The sequence below is a fragment of the Amphiura filiformis genome, chromosome 18 (assembly GCF_039555335.1).
Source record: "Amphiura filiformis chromosome 18, Afil_fr2py, whole genome shotgun sequence".
Classification (NCBI taxonomy): Eukaryota; Metazoa; Echinodermata; class Ophiuroidea; order Amphilepidida; family Amphiuridae; genus Amphiura; species Amphiura filiformis.
This window is the reverse complement of record NC_092645.1, coordinates 17,157,174-17,183,891: the sequence shown is the minus strand read 5'-3', so window position 1 is coordinate 17,183,891 and position 26,718 is coordinate 17,157,174. Positions and strand designations below refer to the sequence as shown.

Here is a 26,718-nt window from a genome sequence, read left to right as displayed (position 1 = left end):
ATAACTGAACACGGTGTACAGGGGATGGCACATAAGAAGGTGCCCATGTGGCGCTCGCCTTCACCATCAAACTAGGGATCTATATCCTGTACCCCAGAAAGATATTACAGTCGGTAATCGCCCCTGGGATCAGGCGCTATACCCTATACTAAGGACAAAAACCCATTGTCCTAGACAAAATCTGATGTTAACCATCCTACCAAGCCAACTAGTTTGACTCACCTATCCTTGCTAACTGGATTGCGAAATGAAAAAATTTTAGCAAGAAAAGATTTAGAAAGAGTGAAAGGTGAAAGGTAGAGATGAGTAGGTTGGGAGCACCCCCCATAGATAAATCCATGAGGGAAAAAAACAGCTTTTGCACCTACTGGTGCAGGTGCTGGTGAAGGGTTATTTTCAGCTCCTCGACACTGGGACAGTGCTTCCCCTTACTTTGGGGATTGGGGATTGCAAAAATTGGGGATTGCAAAAATACAAATGACAGCCACTTTTTCCTGTACGGGGGCCCAGACAGTAGCCTCAACGGGCGCCGCGCCGGTCCGATGTCCCATAACTGGTTATTCAGTCAAAGAGGGCATGGATGGATCTTTTTGAATTGGAACTATAGTGCATATTAGGGTTTACAAAAATACCAAAAAACAGCAACTGTTTCCTGTATGGGGACCCAGACAGTAGCCTTAAAGGGTCCGATGCCCCATAACCCTGATAACTGGTTATTTAGCTGAAGAGACACGTGCATGGGTGGATCTTTTTGAATTGGAACTAGTATTACCCATTGGGAATTACAAAAATACAAATGACAGCAACTTTTTCCTGTATGGGGGCCTAGACAGCATAGACTCAACGGGTCAGATGTCCCATAATTGGTTTAGTCAGCCAAAGAGACACATGGATGGATCTTTTTGAACTGGAATTATTACATATTAATTAGGGTCTACGAAAATACCAATAACAGCAACTTTTTCCTATACGGGGCCAAGACATATGAGGATAGCTACTTCATCAATACCAATGTCAGCAGTAGACAGCTAATACCAATATTAGAAGTAGGTAATTACTTCATCAATACCGAGCAGTAAGATATAGCTAGGCCTATTTCATCAATACCAATATCGGCAGGAGATAGCTACTTCATCAATATCAATATCAGCAATAGTTGTCACTTTTTGCCACCGTTTTTGTCAAAATTGGAGCAAGTTGAAATTTTTACACCCGTACATCCAAAATGTGCCATTTTTTAAAACCAAAAATGAGGTTTTTGTAAAATAACTCTGTAACGATAGGTCTTAGATAGCACAAGCTATACATTTTTGAAATCCTTGTGATCATAAGAATAATTTGGTTAGCCTAAAGGTCAACATTTTCAAATGATGGTCGGCTTGTCCTCCCAGCTACATACACATTAAGTACATCATTAGATTTATTAAATTTACTTTGAGGACTGTTAAATATCAAACACAATTTTTGTTTTGATTATTTGCCATCATAATTTGTAATTATTATATTGTGAATTTCACAAAATCAAAATTATTTGATATTATGACATTCCGCATATTCAGAATGTAATTTGGTGTATCTGATGTGCTCTCAGTTCCCACAAAGATACTGTGTAAACGTCGCTATCCGATCCCTTAACTAGAACGTAAATACAAATTTGATGATATTTTTTGCCAAGCGAATGAATACGGCAAGAAATGTTTTGCACATAAACATTATGTAGGCGCTATTATAGCCAGAGTTTTCCGGTGGTATATAAAAATCTCATCTTTTTGGGTTTTTTAGAAAGCTGGTGGGATGATGCTGTGGATCACAAAATGCCCTTTAAAACAGTGTATTGACCTGCCTTGTGCCAACTTCTCTGTGAACTTGACTTCACCAAATGAATTGTTAAGAATACTTTGCAAATCCGTGTATCTAAATGTCAAACACCGTAGTCAGTCCTGTATTCACTATTTATAAATAGCAATATATAAATTCTTGATAGAGAGAAATGGAGGTTGCCATTTTGGCTGGGCGCCAGTATGTCTGGAGAGATGACCTCTAGCACAGTAGGTGGTCTTCCTGTACTTTTTAATGGTAAGTCGGTTGACTTCAGCAACTAGTCGCTCAAAATTTGGGGTGTTTTACCGAATAAAAACCATTATAAAATGAATGGCGCTCGGTAAATTTTAAAACGCTTTCGGTAAATTTTCTCTAAAATCAGTTTCTCATAACATATTTAAGTTACAGAATCCCCCAATCTTCGGATTTTTGACCCATATCATTTTGTGAAAATTCATGAATACCGACATCTTGTTTTCCTATTCATTTGTATGGAGTGAATGCTTATCTAGATACTCTTTGGTGATACGATGTTGTGTAATGGCTGCGCCCATGTACCCCATGGTGATATATAAATAGCTATTTATAAATAGTGAATACAGGACTGGTAGTTAAGTTAAGAAACACAAAGACGTGTGACTTAAAAGAAATATCAGAAATGACTCATCAGGCGACGAAAAAAACCGACTGTTCTACGGGCCCAATCGAATCAGGTTTTCAGTTTGGGGTATTTTATTTTTTAATTTGCTGTAGGGCCTGTGCATAAAATCTGCAATTTTTAGCCAAAAGTGGATGAGTTTGACGACGGAAATAGCTGTTGGGTCTATGCATGTCAAATCAGCTGGTCTGGGCAAAAAGTAGATTAATTTTGACTGAAAAACGCGAGTGACACTTTGCAAAGAAAAAAAAATATTGGTGATTTTTAGAGTCATTTGCTATAAAAAATACACTGCAAAAAAGCGTGTTTAGGAATTAAACACTTTTCTAAACACTATCTTGCACCACGTTTTTAAACATGTTTAAATGATACATATGTTAAGGAATTTGATGGGCTGTGTTTAGGAATCTTAAGACATGATGTTTTGGACGTTGACACTGGTGTTTAGGAATCATAACATGTTTAAAAAAGTGGTTCCTAAATACGGTCTTTGCAGTGTAACATAAAAAAAGTCCGACCGTCCTTATATTTGAAAGGTCCGCTCACCTGTAACAGCGCTTTTTTTATCGTCGGCTAAAGTCACTATACATTACCTGAACTTACGTACAATACTACCGTATTGTCATGTATACGTAAGTCAAAACTAACGATCATATTAACGCATTTCAGACGCGATTATTCCAGGTTTCTGGCAGAATAGGGAATTTTATAGGTTGTCAACTTGAGGTATATTGTCTAAACCCAAGTGTTTCCACACGGAGCGACCCTGTTATAAACATGGATTGGGCAGATCCTGTGTTTGAACTAGAACTAGACGGCCCAACACCGTTTGGGTTCCGATTGACTGGTGGGAAAGATGTCAGAATGCCATTAAGGATAGGCCAGGTAAGCCTTAACTATCTTAAGTATTATTAATTTGTAGACAGAAAGTTGACAAAACACACATGCTTAAACTGGATATCTAAAGATGCACTCCCGTGAAATGTACCGAAAATTTGCTGCTAATGTACAACTGTTTCCCCTCTTCGTTCGTTTTATTTTAAGTATTATTATAAACACTCTTGGGAAAAAACCCTTTGGGGTATAGGCATATGTACGAGGGTCATTCAACAAGTTCTACCTCCATCGTCACATCTCTGTTATCTTGCGTGCCAGGAAATTGAAATTACCCATGATATGAGACATTGACCGAAATTAATTAGTTTGTATATTTTGCTTATATCTGCATACCTTTTAGGTGAAATGTGGCATTTGATTCACATAAAGATTTCAAAACATGTTAGGGACCGTTCACAAACACTTGTAAGGGGGGGGGGCCTGATGCAAAAAAGGGGGACCTGAAAATTTTTGACCCTCCTAAGGGGGGCCCTGAAAAAAATGACCACAAATTTTCCTGGAAAAATTAAGTTTATATGCTTTTCTATGGGGTTGACCCATAATTTTCACGTCAAAAAAAAAAAAAGGGGGGGCCCTGAAATTTTTGAGGTCTGTAAAGGGGGGATGAACATTTTTTGCATCAGGCCCCCCCCCCTTAAAAGGGTTTGTGAACGGTCCCTTATTTGAATGATTTTTTGTGCACGTGGTGATTTTGGGCGCCATTTTTGATTTAGGGAGAAAAATCGAGGTGGCCCGTGGGTTTTTTTTATCCTATTAACCCAAGCAACATATGTGCCAAGTATGGTTCTGGTAGGAAAAAGTGTTAAGTTTTTCCCGGGATTGACCTGCCTATAATAATGATGCGCCTCAAATAAGGCTAAAGTGTGCCTTTTTGTGCCTGCGGCTACTCATCACACCCATGGGCTGTATGAGAACAAAAGGTACCTTTCGCTCAAGTAGGCACTTTCGCATGACGTTCTTTTGATCACCTATTGACAGTAGGCTGCCTGGTAAAGCGCTCATACGCCGTCAGGTCAGTTACCGATTTAATGGCGGAACCCTTTTGTCTTGAACAAAAGGTACCTCTCGATGAATAGCTTGTTGGCAAATCAAATCGGCACAAAGGAACAATACGTTACGTAATCAATTTCACCTCCATTCTTATCAAAACCTCCTTGGCCCTCAGTACCTCTGCAATGAATGGACTCCCTTGGCAACGACCACTCAGATTAGTGACCTGACACCTCATTTTAAGTTTTCGGTCATTCCATACACCGTAAGCAGTATACAGACTTTTTATTGTATGTACAATATTGTATGTACTGCCATTCTATTTCCAGTAATGTTTAATTGTAAGTTCAGGTTATTTTTCAGCATGGTTGGCAAAGGTCAAAAAATAGATTTTGCTTATACCTTGGGTGGTTGAAGTACTTTGGTAGCCTGTTACAGCATGGAAGTAATACACATGGAAGCTGGTCAAATACTACATCAAAATGAGTATCATACTTGCCGCGATACTTAACAAAAGCAGTACAGGTGAAAGTGGAACAATTGAGTCAACGCATGGTCAACGTGTACCATGTCTAAAATCAAAGTTCCCGCTTAAAAATCAATAGCAGTACGAGGTCGTGTACTAAGTCCTGACAATGGGCTGTGTTATATTACCGCAGTGCATGACTAGTTTTATGAACACAAACAGATTTTATAAAATCCCTACGTAATGGTCAGAATGCTATCAGTTTAATTTATACAATTTTATTAAAAGTATGTAATTATGTGAGAACCTACCGATTAAATGTATATATGCTAGACTTTCAGATAGCAGTTTTAAAACAGAAAATGAAATGAAATACAATTTATTTCAGGTTACGCAAAATGTAAAGATAATACCCGACTCTGGAACATTCTGATCAACAGCAATTTCGGGCAGCCCCGGGCACACAAATAGATGCGAGATTCATTTTACAATGTAACGCATGTGCCAAGTGCGCATATCAATTATTACCGCTAATTAGCGGTTTAGACGTAAATGCATGATTTCCAATATTTTGAAGTTTAAGAAAATCTGTAAGTATAGGGTAGAAATCGATATTTTGATTGGATTTCTGTAATTATGGATTACAAATCTAACATCCCTGTCACTTTTTCCGAATAAAACAACATACTTGAAACATAATCAAGAAAAACACGATTTTTGCTCAAAATAATAAACCTGTAAATAAACGAACTGGCAATAAAGGCGGCAAGTCTGATCCACATCAAAGACACGCTGACGTCATTGTTACCACAATAGCTTGATACGTACCCTCTATAGAATGTTACGTAAATAATTCAATAGGTGTTGGATCGACCAACTTCCATGTCTCTTAATTCCATGGTTACAGTGACGAGCATTGTTCGTCCATTTTTTGCTTGTTGCCATGGTAACAGCCAATTCTTAGTTTTATGCAGTTTTTAGTCCATTTCAGGGTTAAAAAATTGAAATTTAACCTATTTTGGCTGGCTAATTGCAGCAATATATGACACATTTTTGCAAAACCAAATATTACATGATATAGACCTACCTCAATACGTTACGAAGAAAGTTTGAAATCTTTTTAAAATATCATCTTTATGTCTTTTTTTGGACCTGGCAACACTGCAAGTTTTCACATAGTGAAAAATGTGATATTTTACCCCATCTTTGCATCGAAAAAAATCTATATGCCGGAGCACTCTGGATATTAATATTATAGGAGGTGGTGAAGGTGACCTGGCCCCACTCATATCTGATGAAAACAGCTTGGGCACTTGTATACATTGAAAGCAGTGTTGCCATAAAATGATGCATTTTGGCAAATTTAACAAAATGAGATTTTCACAAAATATGATATGAATTGTTACACAAAAGCAGGTTTCTTAAGATTTATTATATCTCGCCATATCCTTATGATGAAGGTGTCTTAGTTTGACTCATGTCTAATGAGAAAAGCTTGTTATATTGTATATCAAAAAGCAGTGTTGCCAGAAAATAATGCATTTTGGTAAATTAAAAATGAGATTTTTTACAAACTATGCTATAAATGGTTACACTGATGCAGGTTTCAAATATCTCTCCTTAGTCATATGATAAAGGTGTGTTAGGTTCACTCATTTGTAATAAATAAATAAAAAAGCTTGTTATATTGAAAATCAAAAAGCAGTGTTGCCAGAAAATGGTGCATTTTGGTAAAAAATGGGATTTTTTACAAACTATGCTATAAATTGTTACACTGGTGCAGGTTTCACATATCTCTCCTTAGTCATATGATAAAGGGGTCTTAGGTTCACTCATTTGTAATGAGAAAAACTTGTTATATTGACAATCAAAAAGCAGTGTTGCCAGAAAATGGTGCAGTTTGGTCAATTAAAAAAATATATTTTTACAAACTATGATATAAATTGCTACACTGATGTAGGTTTCTTGTGTGTCTCCATTTCCTTAATGATAAAGGGGTCTTAGGTTCACTCATTTCCTAAGAGATAATTTGTTATATTGTATATCAAAAAGTAGTGTTGCCAGAATGATGCATTTTGGTAAATTAAAACAACTTATATTTTTACAAACTATGCTATAAATTGTTACACTGGTGCAGGTTTCACGTATCTATCCATAGCCGTACTATGATAAAGGGGTGTTATGTTCACTCATTTATAATGACAAAAGCTTGTTATATTGTTTATATCAAAAGCAGTGTCGCCAGAAAATGATACATGTTGGTAAATTAAAAAAACTAGATTTTTTTTCTCAAAATTGTTTCTTGTGTCTCTCCATATCCTGATGATAAAGGGTTCTTAAGATTTCAAGATATTGACCCAGTTCTTACGAGGAGTGTCACCCTCGGTTGGGAAATTATGTTGATTGTATTCTTTACTTTCTTCTCATGGTCATCTTAGGTCAACTGAGTATGAATTTTTGGATTTTTATTAACTTTTTTAATTATCTAAATTTTTTTTAAAGGCCTACATACAGCTTCGGTATAACATTTTCAGTATTTCACGGTATCTCCCAGTAATACCTTGGCGGTATTGACCAAGAAATACCATTATTTCACACCCTATTAGTATTAGTATTAATTAGTCCACATATAACACAATAAAAAGTTAATTTTCAGCATTTCAGACACTTCAAAGCAAAATAATGTTATGAAACATAACCTTCATCCGAGGCGTTGTCCTTTTTAAAGAAAGTTTTTGTTTGTGATTGCCACGGTCAAAAGGCCCTTTGGTAGGGATATCATGTGCATCCTTGGTAAGACCAATCACAAATTGATTATGTTGTATAGGGCTTTAATATGCTTTTGTTGAAAAAGTGATTTTTTTGATGATTTTTTGATGTGTTCTCAAAATTGCTCAAGTGGATGTAAGGGGTTTTGAAACTAAGCTCTTATGTGTGTTTTCTCATTTGTGTTTCCTCAATTATCTAAATTAAAACTAAAACCTTTTTCAGAGGAATAGTGTAAAGTCATCAAAATCATTTAACTGTACCAATTTTCCAAGAACATTTTAATGCTTACTTTGGCAACGCATGGGTTTTTCTGAAAATTTAAATTCAAGGGCGCACAAACATATAATACTATTTGGTGGTGTGAAATCAGAAGTTAGAACAATGGTACATACATAGGCTTGACACACAAAATTTAGTGTTTTTCCGGGATTGTTTTCTGTCAAAACTGTCTTCTTTAACCCAACTCTCCATGTAGGCCTAGTCACCATGCGACATAGATAGACTAGGTGTATTAAAAAATAAGCATGAAATCGCCTTTTGTACAAACACCCAATGTAATTTTCTTGGCAACACTTCTTTTTGATATATACAATTTACCAAACTTTTCTTGTTACACCCTATGTTATTTTCCTGACAACACTTATTTTTGATATACAATTTTCCAAACTTTTCTTATGGGGAATAATGAACCTAAGACTCATTTATTATAAGGATATGAAGAAACCTGCATCAGGGTAACAACTTAATTTATATCACAGTTTGTAAAAATCTCATTTTTAAAGAGATCAAAATGCACCATTTTCTGGCAACAATGCTCTTTGATTTACAAGCTTTTCTCATTAAAAATGAGTGATCCCTTTATCATATGACTTAGGAGAGATGTGAAACCTGTACCAGTGTAACCATTTATATCATAGTTTGTAAAAAGTACCATTTTTTAATTTACCAATTCTCTGGCAACACTGCTTTTTTAATGTCAATATAACAAGCTTTTCTCATTAGAAATGAGTCAACCGAAGACCCCTTTATTATAAGGATAGAGAGATAATAAATCTTAAGAAACTTGGTTTTGTGTAACAATTTATATCATATTTTGTGAAAATCTCATTTTGTTAAATTTGCCAAAATGCATCATTTTCTGGCAACACTGCTTTTTGATTTTCAAACAAGCTTTTCTCAGTACAAATGAGTGAACCTAAGACCATATGACCAAGGAGAGATATGTGAAACCTGCACCAGTGTAACAATTTATAGCATAGTTTGTAAAAAATCCCATTTTTTTACCAAAATGCACCATTTTCTGGCAACACTGCTTTTTGATTTTCAATACAACAAGCTTTTTTTTAATTACAAATGAGTGAATCTAAGACCCCTTTATCATATGACTAAGGAGAGATATGTGAAACCTGCACCAGTGTAATTTGTAAAAAATCTCATTTTTAATTTACCAAAATGCATCATTTTCTGGCAACACTGCTTTTGATATACAATATAACAAGCTTTTCTCATAATTAAAGACACAAACTAAGACACCTTCATCATAAGGATATGGCGAGATATAATAAATCTTAAGAAACCTGCTTTTGTGTAACAATTCTTATCATATTTTGTGAAAATCTCATTTTGTTAAATTTGCCAAAATGCATCATTTTATGGCAACACTGCTTTCAATGTATACAAGTGCCCAAGCTGTTTTCATCAGATATGAGTGGGGCCAGGTCACCTTCACCACCTGCTATAATATTAATATCCAGAGTGATCCGGCATATAGATTTTTTTCGATGCAAAGATGGGGTAAAATATCACATTTTTCACTATGTGAAAACTTGCAGTGTTGCCAGGTCCAAAAAAGACATAAAGATGATATTTTAAAAAGATTTCAAACCTTTCTTCGTAACGTATGGAGGTAGGTCTATATCATGTAATATTTGGTTTTGCAAAAATGTGTCATGTATTCCTGCAATTAGCCAGCCAAAATAGGTTAAATTTCACTTTTTTTACCCTGAAATTGACTAAAAACTGCATAAAACTAAGAATTGGCTGTTACCATGGCAACAAGCAAAAAATGGACGAACAATGCTCGCCACTGTAACAGGCTACCAAAGTACTTTAACCCCCCAAGGTATAAGCAAAATCTATTTTTTGACCTTTGCCAACCATGCTGAAAAATTACCTGAACTTACAATTAAGTTCTAACGAATGTTTGATGACGTAAAATCGATAATATATTTCTGCTAGATATTGTATGTAACATATTATCGATTTTCGTCATCAAACATTCGTTAGAACTTAAACATACTGGAAATAGAATGGCAATAGATTAAATAACGTACATATTGTACATACAATATTGTACGTACAATACTCAGAGTCTGAAGCGCGCTTAAGAGGTAAATGGAATTGCATTCATACAACCAATAGAAATCGACTGGGCGGCGACAAGCCATAATAACAAAACGTTATGGGTTTCGTTATCAAATTAGACGCAATAACTTTCAATAATCCTTTTACATATGTATTATCTTCTCTGGTATTATTGATATTAGTATTACAAAGGCATGTTTGTGCTTTGTTCCTTTGCTGATATATATCTATATTAAATGGTATTAAATGTCCATATACCTTTTAGTTTGTATTTCCATGGTTAAAATTGCTATGGCTTTAATTACCAATTTTTATTTTGCGTATATTCTAGGTGCAAGATGATTCAAAGGCCACCGAGGCCAATCTGCAGGTTGGCCTGAGAGTTCTGCGCATCAATGGTCATTCAACATCAATGATGACGCAGAAGGTGGCTAAAAACATTGTCAAAACAACACATGGGAGACTACGGTTGACTATTCAAGGAACAAGGTGCTAAATCATAGAATACACCATTTTTGTCTCGTAATGAGCAATAATTATAAATGATCCCGGATTCCAGAAAATGCAGCACTAATTTGTAGATTTAAAAAAATGTTATCCTCTTTAAGGGGCATATACAGGGGCGGTGTGTTCCCCCTCAAATCACCAAAAGCCGTAAAGATCCACTTTGCGAGCGAAATACCGCCAGTCAGAACAGCCCCCCCTGTCGGTTATCAGGAAGAACCCATGATTACGATAATTTCCACTTTTTGCTGCAATTTCACGCAAAATTGGTTGATTTTGCACCCCCACCTTTGTTTCCAATGGACATTTTATTGTGAAATGTCATTGTACAAGGAATACATTAAAAAAAATCCACATAGCCCCCGAATGAAAAGTATTTAATTATCTTTGTAATCACTCAAAAAACATTTTGTGTGAATTTTACATCCGAACTAGGTGCTATTAAAATTTTATGAGCCTTTTACATGTAAAGTCTATGGGGGTGACGATTAGAAATGGACGGCAATATTGAAAAACCCTCATTTTGGGCCATTTTAGACACTAACTTAATGCCCATAAAAAAGAATAGCACTTAGTTCGGATGTAAAATTCACACACAATGCTACCTGAGTGAGTACAAACATAATTAAATACATTTCATTCGGGGGCTATAGCAAAAACAAAAATGTCCCATACCTTAATTATTAATGGTTATGGAACAAAGGTGCCCCCCCAATCAATTTCTCTCCCCCTGATCCCGGCTCCGCCACTGACTTTTCGTTATTATTTTATTTGGCAAATGTTCACAACAAGTCAATAAATACAAAGTTTGATACGTTATCAATAATTGCTGTTATTTAATCATATTCCTAAACAGAAATTGTATGTTGACCATGATGCTCCAGGCACAGCCACCGTCAGCAGAATCTATGCAAAGCAGGAACAGCCTATTGCAATCTGTAGAACGAATGAGAAACACAAGTAGCAGACAACTATTGCCAGAACGAAGCTCTGTAAGTATGGTAAAGAGGCTTCAAGTCACTGAGGAAAAGTTGGGAAAGCGCACAAAATCAATATTTGGCACACATTCATGGTCACTTTAAGTTTTTAGATCAAAAACTTCCCTAATTACATTAACGCTAATACCAAACTGTCCATCTCACTGGGTCATCTTAGATTTATGTGTACAAATATACGGCCCTCTAGTCTCTTATTCTAACTCTAATCCTAGCTAATCCTAGCTCTAACCATAACCCTACAACTAGCTAAATCTAAATCGCTCGATCAAAGAACGAGGAAGGTGTAGGATTGGACCTTCAGCGCAATTATCGCACTTTTGCTAATACCGCTATTAGCATGAAATTAGTGTAAAGAGTCTGTGTAAATTAGCACTAATTGCAACGCTAGCCCAAAAGATTGCAAGTGCTAATTCGCTAAAGACACATCTTTTTCTTTTTTGGGCAAGTTGAAGATCAGATAGTGAGAGGGGCGCGAGTAATATCGCAATTAGCGCTAATTAGCGCGATGTAGCGTTTTAGCGCTAATAACGCTAATTAGCTAACCTAGCAATCTGTCGCTAGTTTGCTAAATTGAAGATGAACCAGTGAGAGGGATAAAATAAGCGCTAATAGCGCAAATAGCGCGATTTAGCGTTTTTGAGCTAATAACGCTAATTAGTGGTACCTTTTAGCTTTCATCAAAAACACACTATATACTTGTAGATATGATTTTACGGTATAATTCTCAACTGGTAACAAAAGTTGTGTATATTATAAGGACAAGGAATCCAATTACTTCACTGAAATTTCAGTGATTCAAGACAAGTGGTTCATCATGTAAAGAAATGATAGCAAAAGCCAACTATACATTCTAGTGGTACCTCTTTTCTTATCATAAATAACGTACCGCTTGTCATGAGTCACTGAAATTCCAGTGTAGTAACTGGATTCCTTGCCCCTTTTGTTACCAGTGTGTTATTGTTTTTATATAGTGTATGTCCAAAAGCTAGTAGTAAAACTAGTTCAAACTGTAACGTTCGCGAGTGTTACTTTTTATCGAGTTTCGAGTTTTGAGTATTGAGTTTCGAGTTTCGAGTTACAATTTTCGAGTTTCGAGTTTCGAGTTCGAGTTTCGAGTTTCAAGTTCGAGTTTCGAGTTTCGAGTTCGAGTTTCAAGTTCGAGTTTCGAGTTCGAGTTTCGAGTTCGAGTTTCGAGTTCGAGTTTCGAGTTCGAGTTTCGAGTTCGAGTTTCGAGTTCGAGTTTCGAGTTCGAGTTTCGAGTTCGAGTTTCGAGTTCGAGTTTCGAGTTCGAGTTTCGAGTTTTATACAAAAATACAAATATCAACTGTAGATGATAAACAACTTTATCATCTAAATCAACTTTAAATGGACGGGTGTGTGCCTACCGGCGTCGAGAAGTAGGGACCTATCGGTATTAAATTATGTTTTTCAAAAAGGGGTTATATTGGGTACAACAAAAGAATAAAAAATACATTCATACATAAAGATATTTATAAAGCGTCTTTAATATTTATCAAAGCGCTGAACAACGAGAGAAAAGATGTGAAAAAGAAACACAGAAGAAGCTTACTGAAAAGGTGAGTTTTCAGTTTCATTGGCATTGATGGCGACTCACTAATGGCTTTAGGGAGGTTATTCCATTCCCTCGGGCCCGAGACAGAGAAGGTATACCAGCTGCTCTACGTGCCCTAGGCTGACTAAGCAAAGTCTTATCGGAAGAAGATCTCAATCCTTCTCTTCCGGGAGCACAGGCTGAAAGAAGCTCACAATTCAGCCTTTTGTCCAACCCCGTCACACTTTCACGACAGGTGATTAGGTACCTGAGCGCTACGAAGCGTGCCTGTTAACACCTAACGAAATGCTTACTAGCGTTGCGTTGGTACTTAGGCTATTTCCTCTTACTTAATAAAAAGAAACGAAACATGTTAGATTTAAAATTCTACCAAGGTGCGACCGGGGTTCGAACCAGCAACCTATGTATTCACAGTCAGACGCTCTATCACTACGCTACGAGTTGTCCTGCCAGAAAGCCATCTATTTATCATACTTATTGTTTACGGAATAAAGCGCATATACACGATATACTATTATTAATATATTACCAATGAATACGTATATAATCTACGATCAATAATGAACCCTAACCCTAACCCTAAACCCTAACCCTAACCCTAACCCTAACCCTAAACCCTAACCCTAAATGTGCTGTGCTGCGCTGTGCATGTTTCATTAGGCAAACAGGTACCTAATGGACGCTACGAAGCGAATCCCAAAACACCTTTTGGATCGCTACGAAGCGTGCTAAAGTGTGACAACGGGGTGCACAATTAGGGGCACGGCCCTGCCCCCGGGGGGGGGGCTCCAACTTTGGAGGTGACGCGTATGTAGGGCTGTTAAGACCCCCTTTTTCAGCCTCGCTGTCACCCAAAGACCCCATATTTTTTTACGATTACATGCTCTGTCACCCGAAGACCTCCTATTTTTCCATTTGATCTGTCACCCAAAGACTCTTACTATAGTTCAATTTGAACAGCAACATTCATTTATCACTGATTTTGTTACTTATTTTAAAAAAAACAAAGAAATTTGAAGCCATTTAGAACTAGAAATTCAATTTTCGAGGTTTCTGTTGCGCTGTTTCGGCTCTCACCCAAAGATTCCATTTAAAAAAGGTCATGTTCTCACCCAATGACCCCCATTTTTTACATTTTGCTCTCACCGAATGCCCCTTAGTGCGAAAGTGCCAGCCCTACACCTATATCCATTTCAAATTGAAGTGCCCCCCCCCCCCCGGGATTCTTTTCTTTTCTATTATTAACTTACGCCCCTCTGGAATTACACCACATTTCGCCATACTGCATTTTAGAAACGCTTGCTGTTAGAATAAGAAATTTAATTGTAATTATTGCACAGGTCACGGCAACCCGGAAAAAGCCGAGTGGCAGGTTTTTCAAATAAATATTTTCTGTGTAAAAACTGTACCATCAGATGTAATGTAATGTAATATATGAATATTAATTGTACATCTATCATAACAATTTTTGATAACAACTTGCGTCACAATTGATCCAGTATAGAAGGTAGAGAATTTATTTCAATCTTATATACGCCATTTTTTTTGGAATTAAGTGAAAATTAATTCTGTAAAAACTGTAATTTTTTTATGTAATTTTCACATTAGACCCAAAAGATTACCGTTTTGTTGTTATGATAATCTAATGTTTTGATTTCGTAAATAAAATTAGGGGTCTAATGTGGATTTAGGATGCAAACTGGAACAATCCAATGCCTTGTCAAAAACATTTGCTTCAAAATGGAGTTCGGATGCACTTCGTAATACAACTTCCGCTATTTGCGGGAAACCACATGCACAGTAGAGCACGTGGCCGCCATATCAAAATCGATTTTATGTATTGTGTATGTAGGCCTATTCATAGGACCCTCGTATTAATTGTCTCTATGCGCTTGAGAATTTAACAATATAAATAATGGTAGCTTACACATTAATGTTTTAAGCAGATAAAATTCCAAAATATGATGTAGTAATGAAGTTGCGATCTATTAATATTATATATGTTTCAATTTTCACGATGACACTATCAAGTCCTTCGTGGTCGGGTGTCTACAAAACTAAGACCTAAGACCCAAAAACTAAGACCTACAAAACTAAGACCTACAAAACTAAGACCTACAAAACTAAGCCCTACAAAACTAAGACCTACAAAACTAAGACCTACAAAACTAAGACCTACAAAACTAAGACCTACAAAACTAAGACCTACAAAACTAAGACCTACAAAACTAAGACCTACAAAACTAAGACCTACAAAACTAAGACCTACAAAACTAAGACCTACAAAACTAAGACCCTATCTACAAAACTAAGACCTACAAAACTAAGACCCTGTCTACAAAACTAAGATCTACAAAACTAAGACCTGTGACCATTATGATCAATTCAAAAATTGCTGCTGCATGATTTAATCAAAATACTTTGATTTAATTATTTGTTATGTTTTTTTACATGGCAATTTCCTCTTTGATATTGAGATTTTTCACTGAAACTGGGGATACTTTTACAAATTTCTGGTGAAATATGGTATTAAAAACCCCACTTTTATTAAAATAGCTTGACACAATGAACATTCCAGTATGGACTGTAGAAATAGACAGTCCATGATGGTACAGTGTAGCCCTACCACAGGGCCTTTTTTTAATTACACATTATATACACCATGCTATATAGAGGCCTTGCATGAAATTATCGATTGGCTCCAAACAAAGGATTTGAGCCGGTGTCCTTCACCGTAGTTATGGCGGAGTGCAGTCCATTCAATCAAATGTTGTCATCAACCTATTTGATCGTAGTGCAGGGTTATGTGTGTGAGACGAACTGTCACGGTAGATTGCAATCATGCTTTTTGTTGAATGTATTTGAGTAGTCCGCCATATTTACGGGATGATACGTCACATGCAAGGCCTCTATACTGAGAACTGCTAAAACCCCAGTGACAGCTCACAACCCACTAACCGCTGTCCCCCAAGAAATATAGCAGTCACTGGCAGCAGCTATATAGCATGGTCAAGGGGGTGACACTAACTTCACGGTTGTTCTATTATCAACGCAAACCTATGACAAATCCCGCTGGTTTGCTAGTTAGAAAATGAGGCCAGTTATCGATCGGATATGAATAATTAATTTCGATCCCTTTTAGGGTTGGAAAATAACGACGCCGTTAGTTTTGTGAACTCTGCCTGTTCAATGCGAGTAGCAAGCTTGAAAGCGCGCCAGCTAGCAGAGCTGGGAGTAATCCGGTGATGGCGCACTAGTATTTCCCATCAGGCACCAGTGACTTGTTTTTTACAGAAAGTCTACTAATTTGATAATGGAATAACCTTTCGCAATAGTAATGTCGAAATTAGGAATTGGTGTCAATAATACGACGGTAGTGAATCACTTGAATTTGATACGATATTCAGCCAGCGATTTAGCGATAAAAAACCTTTGACCACTGACCTGACCTGAAGCACGTGAGGCGCCATATTCGTTTGTTTTATTTCCTCGTGTGATAATAAATATCATTCAAATTTATAGTTGTCGGCCGTGAACGTAGTTTATTACTGGCCTAAGAAGTTTGTTTTAAAAACAAGTTAATAATCATCACTCACCGTTCTATTTGATCTTGTGGATTTCCCAACACGTAATAAATTGAAACGCCACTACCGGATTGCTCTCAGGTAGTAAAGCGGGCGCACTTTCAACCTTCGAAGCTTGCCATTCACTACCGCTGGTAATATTAGTTAGCAGCCTGGACAACCGATTCTTTTGTTCTGCAAGACTCACTCAGTCATTTAATGAGGCAATACAAACGATCGAATTTGGTGTTGAAATGAGCTAAATTTTGAGTTACAACTTTTCAATGTAAAATTTATTTTCTCGGCCAAATAAAAAGCAATCATTTTCATTTTTTCAGTAAATGTCAGGTCAAATTGTAGTGCTTGATACTGTATTTTTTTTCAAATCCTAGTGTTAAACTTAGGCGTGAAATTCAGTCATTTCGTGTAAGATTTTCGATTTTGATGGGCTTAAACTCTGCCCGCGAGCCTTTTTTGGATCAACCTTTTAGCTTTTCAAAGTAATATAGTTCGCTAATGAAGGATTTTTCCCAACTTTCTAACGCACATCACCGTGAGCGATATATCATAGTTTTGTCAGAATTTCCGTTTTGATTTCATCATTTTTATTCCCGCCTGAAAAATTTCAAAATCAACGCGTGAAATCTAAAGCTAATACTAGCATTGTGGATCGATATCCCTGGGTTTAATAGGAATACCGGCATGGGTACAGTGTTGCCAGAACTTCAATATAGCAACGAAATTCCCAGACCTAATAGCGCTCCTACTGATCACAGCCGCGTAGCTGGGATTTTTTCCAAGGGGGGGGGGGGGTAAGCCTGTATGGGGCGGTGGCCCAAATCCACCAAATTTCCCTGCACTGGGGGGGGGGGGGGGGGGGGCGGGGGCCCAAATAGACAAGTTTTGCCAGGCTTATTGAATATAATCGTATGGTATTGCATATCGTATGGATTCTCCATCTCTCTTCCCCTCTTCTCCCTCTGTCAGGGTTTTTAACAAAAACCTGTTCAAGCTAATTATTTAAAATTGCTTACCTAAAAACAGAATAACTTGGATGTTAATACTTGACGTAGTGTTTCAATTGTCACGAAGGTGACTGGGTGTGGTGCCTTTTGTTTGTGTTTGTTTGAAACTGCTTTTGGAAACCCACCGAAAGTCATAGGCCCTAATGAAGCAGCCAAAACAATACCAGGTTAAACATGGAAGTTTATAAAACCTATAAATAACCTTAAGGAAAAAAAAAAAACATTTGTGGCAACAATAAGCCTTGCATTGGAAGTCATGGTTAAAGTGTGTTGAGTACCACCCCAAAGTTTCCCTGCATACACCCCCACTACCCACCTCACACACCTCTGCACCCACCCCACCCCATAGGCCTACATGCACATGATATTACATAATAATATATAGCATAGCTATACATTTAGGTATACGCCTACATGTCAAATTAAAAACAAACCCGAACACAAGTCTGAAGGGTGTCATGAAAATGGCAACCCGCGATGGGGGGGGTAGGTCATACAAAATTCACCTGGAGATAGGAGGGACAGAAGATTATAATATATAGACCCACACGATGTGCGTTACAGAGGTGGGAAATATCTTTCTTTAGCAAACTATATTAGTTTGAGACGCTAATAAACCAATTCCGTATAATAACACGCTAATTTTTCTAGGTTTGGACCGTGGATTTTCCCGTGGACCTCAAGCGTGCGTCTCTTTTAAGAAAAAATACGGACTAACCTAGGTAAACAAACAAACAGACAGACAAAATGGTTTTCATAATCATGTAATCCATATAAATTGAAATTGCAGGCTATCACGGGAGCAAATTTTTAAAATTCACCTCATTTACCAGAAAACCCACTTGGGGATTTGGGCTACTAAATCGCTGGTCGGGCAATATGCTTTTCAATGGAAAATTGCCCTGGATGACAACAATGAAAATATCGACTATTTCTGCTGGTTGCTCACGAGATAAAAGTACTAAGTTTGACATTTTCGGAGCATGAAGGGAAAAAGGGTAAAATAAAACGCAAATTCTGACAAAACTATGATATATAGACCCACACGATGTGCGTTACAGAGGTGGGAAATATCTTTCTTTAGCAAACTATATTAGTTTGAGACGCTAAAAAACAATTCCGTAAAAAGCTCGCAGGCGAACTCAAGGCCTATAAAAATCAAAAATATCACACTAAAAGACACAATTTGATGCTTAATTTTAACACCAGGATTTAAAAAAATATATATATCCAAGCACCAAGTTTTTAACTGACATTACTGAAGAAAAAAAATATTGCTTTATATTAGACCGAGAAAATTAATTTCATAGCAAAAGGTGTATCTCTGAATTGTGCTGATTTTAACATGTATCGATCGACTTTTAGCGCGACTAAGCATTTCTAAAGAATCGGTTGTCCAGGCTGCTAACTGTTAAGTGATGTCACTGATATGTGCAGCGTTTCTGGAATAGCACTTGTATCGTGCATGTATAATTTGAATGTAGCTTGCTGTATTTAATATGTGCATGCATATTACAGGAGTTTTATAGGCCCATTGAAAAAACAAATTATCAGGGGCTGTGCAAATAATTATGAGTCCTGGGGAGGGTAAAATTGGGGTGAGAGAGATGCGATTTTGGCCTTAAAACGCTTTAAAAGGCTTAGAATAACCGGGGGGGGGGGGGTACTTGGATTATTTTTCGACGGAGATGTGCGGCCCGAGCTTCCGAACCCATAACCATTTCTAAGGGTCACGATTTTACCGAAAATAGGTACCCATATCTAAGGATTGTCAGGAAAGTAAGAACCCATATCTAAGGATTTGAGCTTGAAAATAGTAAAAAGCAACATGTTTTCCCCCCCGGGGGAAAAATAGCACGTAAAATCTTAAAGGGAGACCCATGTCTAAGGATTTGTCGTGGAAAACCTTGTGCGTGAGTACCCCCACCCCACCCCGAGATAACAGTAAAGGTCCGGAAACGCTTATGATATGGAAATTTTATTTTGAACAAAAATTCTTTAATCACTATTGACGGTTTCGCCTACCATGGTCAATAATGAGTAAAATATCGGTTTAGTTTAAAAAAAAGTTTTCTTACTGTAGGCCTACATCTACAAATCTGATATATTTAATCATTATTTGGGATCCCAATAATTTGAATGTCCAACAGGGGGTGGTCACAATATTTTTGGCAGGCTGAGAGGGAAAATTTATTTATTTATTTATTTATTTATTTATTTATTTATTTATTTATTTATTTATTTATTTATTTATTTATTTATTTATTTATTTATTTATTTATTTATTTATTTATTTATTTATTTATTTATTTATTATAATTATTGAGGCTTGTTCAAGTAACTCACCTCTAACATTTCACGCACTCACTTGCACCGGCTCAACAAATCAATCAATCAGTTAATTAACCAATCAATCAATTCACAAACAATAAATATGAATAAATTATATGATATTCAATTTCGATCAATAGACATATCAAACCATCAAACAATGAATAAATGAACTGATCGACCAAGAGCCCTTTTTCTAAAGAGTGTGAGTGAGTGATTAAACAAAATAAATACATGCATAATTATTTACATAAATAAACAAATAAAAAAATAAATAAAGAAATATAAATAAATAAATAAATAAATAAATAAATAAGAAAAATGTGAACAAATGGTATCGTAGCTTTGCATTCACAAAAATAAACATTGCTGACAGGAGGACGCGAACCAACAATCTTTGCATCACCAGTCTGATGCTCTACCACTGTGCTACGACGTCGTCTAGTGTGGTGAGGACCTAGTTTTTAGCCTATACAGTGTTCGTCTGTGACAATGCCGCCTCGTGAAATAAATATAAGTTTTTTTTTTTTCAATTATCTTTTTTTTTTCAATAGAGCCGTAACATTTTGTTTAAACATTTCAATTTTTATTTTCTTTAGAGCAGAGACAAATATTTCCCCTTTTCTACAATTTGAGCCCAAAATAAGAATCTGCTTCTTTTATTACTGATTTAATGTTACACGTCTCACAACAGATATTTAGCTGGTTTAGTGGTCTTGCACATGCTTTTTAACCGGGAGGTACCGAGATCGATTCCCACCTCTGCCTGTGATTTTTTTTCAAGCCTGGGAAATAATAAGTTTATTTGGCTTCACAACGCTAAATTATTCATGACTTGCCCAACCTGGTGGTGTAAAGTGCTCCCCATAACATATGAATATTAAGCAATAACACAATGGCTAATTTAAATAAGAATGCGTCACATGCAAATGAGGGATTGCCCTCTCCAGGAATTGCTTCATGGCATGGTTTTGGATCACCACAGTCAAAAGGCCAGATACTAGTAGGGCTCTGAGTAGGGCTAGTACAGTGTGCTTTTTGACATGAAAGAAAGTAACACCATCTGTGTAGGTGCTAATTGACAACCAAGGGTAGACCTACGTAGTAGATAAAGGGTGAGAAACAGACCATTATCAGAAATAATGGGCGTGTTGTTCATGACTGGTGAGATGTTAGTTGGTTTGAGGTTGAGACCCCGATAGGGTCGAAACCTCAAACCAACTAACATTGAGCCAGTCATGAACAACACGCCCATTATTTCTGGTAATGGTCTGTTTTGAACCGTTTATCTTACATATACGGCGAGCAAAATTAAATCGTTTGTATCAAAATATGTAAATATAATAGTTTAAAAAGAAATTTAATGCCAAAATCTAGTTTCTTGAATTAAAAACACTAACACCTCAGACGCCAGCATTATCAAATCAATACAGAATTGATCTGTATTTGAAGTGTACTTGCATAGTTAATCCGCTGGAGTGTATTCACCCCGTTACCATTATTATTCAAATGTTAATGAATAATGCAAATGGCAAAAAAATTATCAACGTTTTGACTACGATAGGTTTCAACACCATGAAATTTATATCTTAGAAAAATGTGATTAAGCACATATTTGAAAACCCATTAACGCAGTGTTCATTGGTACTCCCCTTTTATGGGTAGGTCACAGTAAGGCTTTGCACCCCCAGCCTCTTGACTTGTAATGAGTACCGCAGAGTAGTTGCGAAGCTCCCCTGGTCGGGTAGTATCACGGAATAGGCCTGGAAGCGGCGCTAGAAATTAGCATGAAGCCGCATTCATATGTAAATAGCGTATTGTTATTTAAATTTGCGCCCAGACGTATTGAGGGCGACAGTCATGTTATCCAGACAGAGAATGTCTTGATGCGCCAGGCATGTCAAATTGCTGAGTGAATGTGTATAAATCCCCTTTCTGTATAGGTAATAAGCTAGTATATTTCGTGTTCCAGTTTGTTGTAAAAAAAAAATAAGTATTATATTAAATATATTAAGTGTATAAACTTTAAAATTGACGTGAATTTGAAATGCAGAGCTCCAAATCTAGCTAAATCGTGTAGTGTGAAATTATGCTGTGTGACCCCCTCTGCGTGGTAGAATTATATTCATAAAACATTGAATTTAACATATAATATGGGCAGCCAACCACGATTTATCAGCATTTAAAAGATATATTAATTAATATTAATTAACAAAGATAAATAATCAATAGTACAAATGACAATTTAACTAGTAAACAAGTCTGAAATCTTAAAATGTTGCCACGTGATTTCCCGAACACGTGATATGTCTACATGTGACCATTATTCAGATTTACCGAAGTATTTAGAGTATGGTGCACGGCTTGCAGGCAACTGTGTATTTCTTTACCTCCGTATAAAATCAATAATTCATGCTGGGAGCCAAGTAACATTCTGTCTGCTTAGTGCAGTTTGGTATTTTATTTTACTTCAGAGCATATAAAAATACAAAAAACGAATAAGGCGCCATGATGGAAAGCTATGGAAGGTCAGGTCGGGTATCAAAGGTTATTTTAACTTCAAATACTACTTGTGTTTCACACCTGGCCTCTGTCACGTATTTCCTTCATATTATTGACCGCAAGTCCTAATTTTGACTTTGCTATTGCAAAATGTCATTTCATATCAAATTAGTAGACTTTCTTTGAAAAAAATATATCACTGGTGCCCGATGGGAATATCCGTCCGCCATTTCATTAAACTGGATCGTTTTCGCCTGGTTTGCGCCCAGATGTATTGGGGGCGCGCTATACTCTCATTGAACAGGCAAAGTTCGCAAAACTAACAACGTTGTTATTTGCCAATATCAATTAACATGATCCAAGGGTCGAACATGAATTATTCATAACGGATCGATAACTGGCCTCACTTTCTAGATAGTAAACCAGCGGAATTTTTCATAGGTTTTGCGTTGCTAATAGAACAACCGTGAATTTAGTGTCACCCCCTTGGTAGTATCCCGGGGGTTCTTGCCTAGTAGCTAATTTGCATGGACCGTTGAGCGTTTTTGGGCTGGGTAAGGATAAAGACAGATTCCCTTCTAAAAACCTAATGGAAAGTTTATATACATGAATTGAGTATACATTCAACGAAACATTTACTTTTTATTTTTGAATAATTATTACTTCGTTATGGTAATTAAGTTTTTAATTTGCATGTTTATTAATTGAGCACCAGTGGTGTTATATAAAATATTAATGTTACTACGGACTGCAGTAGCCCTCTATAATTTACTCTTGCCATGTAACATTTGCATATAAATCGAGCTGTAAATGCATTTGTTTCGTAAGTCTACCAAACTAACTCGGATTCTACATGTATGTTGTGATCCTTTCCATAGTGTTTCTAGAATGTCCTAGTATTCCTTTTGTTCAGCTCGCTGCCCGAGACCGTTATCTTGAGCTATTGTGTTGATAATGGTCTCTGGGCAGCTAGCCACCTCCATTACTCTAGGTAATGGTCGGGGCAACGAACCTTGAACAAAAGAAATACAATGGATAATCAGTGAATAGAAAAGGGCTAGACGTATATACCAAGATAACACTCATTGAAACAGCTCAACTGATTAAATTGAATCTTCTCTGGTTGTGCACGTGTGTCTGTTTTATATGTGCGGTATCGCAATGAGCTGCTATAATACAGCTTCAGTTGGGTAACCGATTATAAAGGAAACGCAAGGAAACGCAAGGAACAATGGTATGTGGACCTTTGTTCACGAAATGAGACAATGGCCTGCTTTTTGTTAACCAGCATTCTTGAAAATGAGCAACATAATGATTGTTGACTTAACACGGTTTGGAAATAATTTCTTCATATTTTTGGTGTTATCTGTCGTTTACATATCCTTCCTAAAACACAAAAGTGCGACTATTTCCAAACACCTAAATTAGCTAAAAATTTAGGACATGTTACAAAACTATATTTTCTAGAATTTCATAGAATACTTTAAATGTAGTTTGTACCGTTTTTTTTTGTATTCTTCAGAACGGAGCGGTCGTTACCAATATAGCTCAATATTTTCTGTCAAATCTCCATTCAATTAACACGGGGAGTTGGCTAGCTATGAGCTAGCTATGCCTTGCCCTCACTCATATTCTACGAAAGTGCGACTATTTCTGAACATCTAACCTAGCTGTAATTTTAGGTCATGTTAGAGAAATATATTTGCTAGAAGTTTGGAGAATACTTTAAATATTGGCCGGTTATTTTTCACACAGTGATGTTAACTAGGCAAATGCATTATACTTCTAACATACATTATTTGTAAATGTCGCGCGTCAATGGTGAGAGCACTGTGTATTGTGTATAGGAAAACGGACAGTAACTGCAGTATGACATGTATGCACACAACACAGGGGTACTCACAATAGGCAATTGAACCCTACTGGTAGCGCTGTGTTGTAGCTATATGGGATGAACTAGTTAGCATCATATATCAAAAAGTATAAAAGCTATGATTTTAGTACTTGCTCTATGTTTCAGTTACTTATTCTATTCCAAATATCTGAATCTTCAACCTGGTACAAGCTTTAATAACGGGGAACATACATTTAAAAAAAGAAGAAATCCTACCATCTATCCAAACTCGTCGTGTTATTCCAATGCACATTTTGCTTCACCGGACAGCCATGGCTTGGTCGTATTTGGAATATTGGTGTCATAAAACCGTCATAGGTACAAATTTAGTACTTTCTGTCAATCAAGTATGGCTTATTCTCTACATGTCAATCTTTAAATAATTGGCATAGTCCTTATAATAACGGTGGTCCGCCTTGATGAGTAAATGACAGCAAACAGCTGCCAACCATCGATCGATTGATGGCGGACACTACACACGTTTAATTTTGTGTCGTCGTGTATGGCCCAGCTATGTGACTGATAACGGGATTCTTTATGCTACACTTTTACTACATCTGATTATTGGAACTCTCCTGACCATTCACATCTGCTTGGTATGTCTTTTTAAAGCCTTCCGTTGCTAAATTTGACTGATTTTGTCTCATAATCATCGGCCACAGACTGCGTGTTTACCCGCTTCATTCAATTTCCGTATTCACCGTGTGCTCACCATTACATTGTATTTGTGTACGTGCATGCTGTTCGGCAGATTATAAACTGTTCTTATTTGAGTGTACGTGTGCTTACCACGCTCCACCGCACCTTATACCAGCTGGTCACTCAATTGCTCTTCGGCTGATTACGAACTATAATTCGTTATGGATCCCGAACTGAAAGCCCTTTTAGACACTATGAGACTGGAGAATAAGCAAAACTTTGCTTCCATTTCCAAACAAATTCAGAATATCAAATACGAGATTGCCGAAATTAAATCTGATGTAACTGACCTGAAATTGAGTCTGGATTTTGTTGACAACGAAGTGCGTGTAATTAAAGAAGAAACAGTACCTGGGGTTCGCAACTTGCTAATGAAAGAAATTACGGAATTGAGAAAGCAACGTCTGGAAGCAGATACAGTAAAAAAGCGAATCTCCTCTTTTACGGTATTGAGAAGAGGTCAGCCGATGAAGACTGTGAAGCTGTCTTGCGTTTTTTTCTGAAGGATGAGTTAAAGTATGAGAATTCAGAAACAATTCTCTTTGCTAACTGCCACCGTCTCCCCTCTAAGCGCAGTGACCAATCTAAGCCAGACCCAATCATCGCCAAATTTATTCAGATGAAAGATCGTGACCATGTGCTCCGATTGGCCCCTCGTTTGAAGAAATCCGCAAGCAGATTTGGAATATCTCCTCATCTACCCAGGGAATTGCAGATGCGAAGACAGCAGCTTTTGCCGATCAAGAGACAAGCAATCGCGGATGGCAAGAAGGCTGTTATCAAGACAGTAGGAACTGAAGTTATGCTATTTATTGACAATAATCCCTATGTTTCTGATTAATGCTGCACTGAGCTTCTGTCTCTATTGTGCCATTCTAAATAGCTCAATATGACTTTCATAAATGACTTGAATTAACATCAAATTCTTGCAAAGGATATATCTGACTATAATTCGATATATTTAAATATCAGTGCTATTAATTTTTTTGATGATTAATTAACATGCTGTTTCAGAAACGTTAGAGGTCTAGCCCTCTGGTGCCTACAATATTTTCGTCTCAGATATAATCACTGTTTTTCAACGGTTTTGTGGAATTGTTCCGTAGCAGTTGTAAACCAAATCAAGTATCTTCTCATGTTAATAATAATGTACATCAACCTGGATTATACAGGGTGTCCCAGAATGATTTATACCGAGAAAGATGGAATTTTTTAGGTATAAACGATATTTCTATTGGTCATATTGTTTTGCATTTTAAATTCTACATATATTTAGCTTTTTCAGATTTTTTAGATTTTAAAAATTGGACGTTTCTAGTAGAAGTTAGAGAGGATTGCGTAAAAATGGTGAATTCCAAGTTTTGACAAAGCAACTTATTTTGTAAAATTACTAACCGTTCAGCACAAAGTAATGTTATGCAGTATATTGCTGTGTCCTGTTCGTACTTCTTCTAAATAGTCGATATCTATCGTTTATTCATGATGTTACGAAGCAATTATTGTATGGAATAAAGGATTTTCTACACTTGAGTGACCTTAAACTATTCTTTCTTTGACGGCAGTTTTGAAGACAATTATTGAAGTGTGTGAGTTTCATCATTTGAAATGCCGGCAGAGATGGATTTTTCATAAAAGTATAGAGAAGGTTCGTCCTTAGTGTCACA

General features: G+C 36.7%; 1 protein-coding gene across 1 annotated transcript; it reads left to right on the top strand.

The window, feature by feature from the left end:
- The first annotated feature begins 3,083 nt into the window (after nt 1-3,083).
- LOC140138998 (uncharacterized) lies at nt 3,084-25,895 on the top strand. The gene is made up of 4 exons (XM_072160779.1): nt 3,084-3,364; nt 10,297-10,454; nt 11,326-11,461; nt 25,560-25,895. The coding sequence occupies exons 1-4, from the start codon at nt 3,257-3,259 to the stop codon at nt 25,893-25,895; spliced, it is 738 nt and encodes a 245-aa protein (XP_072016880.1). The 5' UTR covers nt 3,084-3,256.
- Nucleotides 25,896-26,718: the final 823 nt, after the last annotated feature.

Bases quoted from the DNA above. Each gene is read 5' to 3' on its own strand.
- LOC140138998 (XM_072160779.1), top strand. From the start codon at position 3,257: ATGGATTGGGCAGATCCTGTGTTTGAACTAGAACTAGACGGCCCAACA. The intron at 3,365-10,296 runs GTAAGCCTTAAC...CGTATATTCTAG, and splicing joins TGCCATTAAGGATAGGCCAG to GTGCAAGATGATTCAAAGGC. The intron at 10,455-11,325 runs GTGCTAAATCAT...ATTCCTAAACAG, and splicing joins TTGACTATTCAAGGAACAAG to AAATTGTATGTTGACCATGA.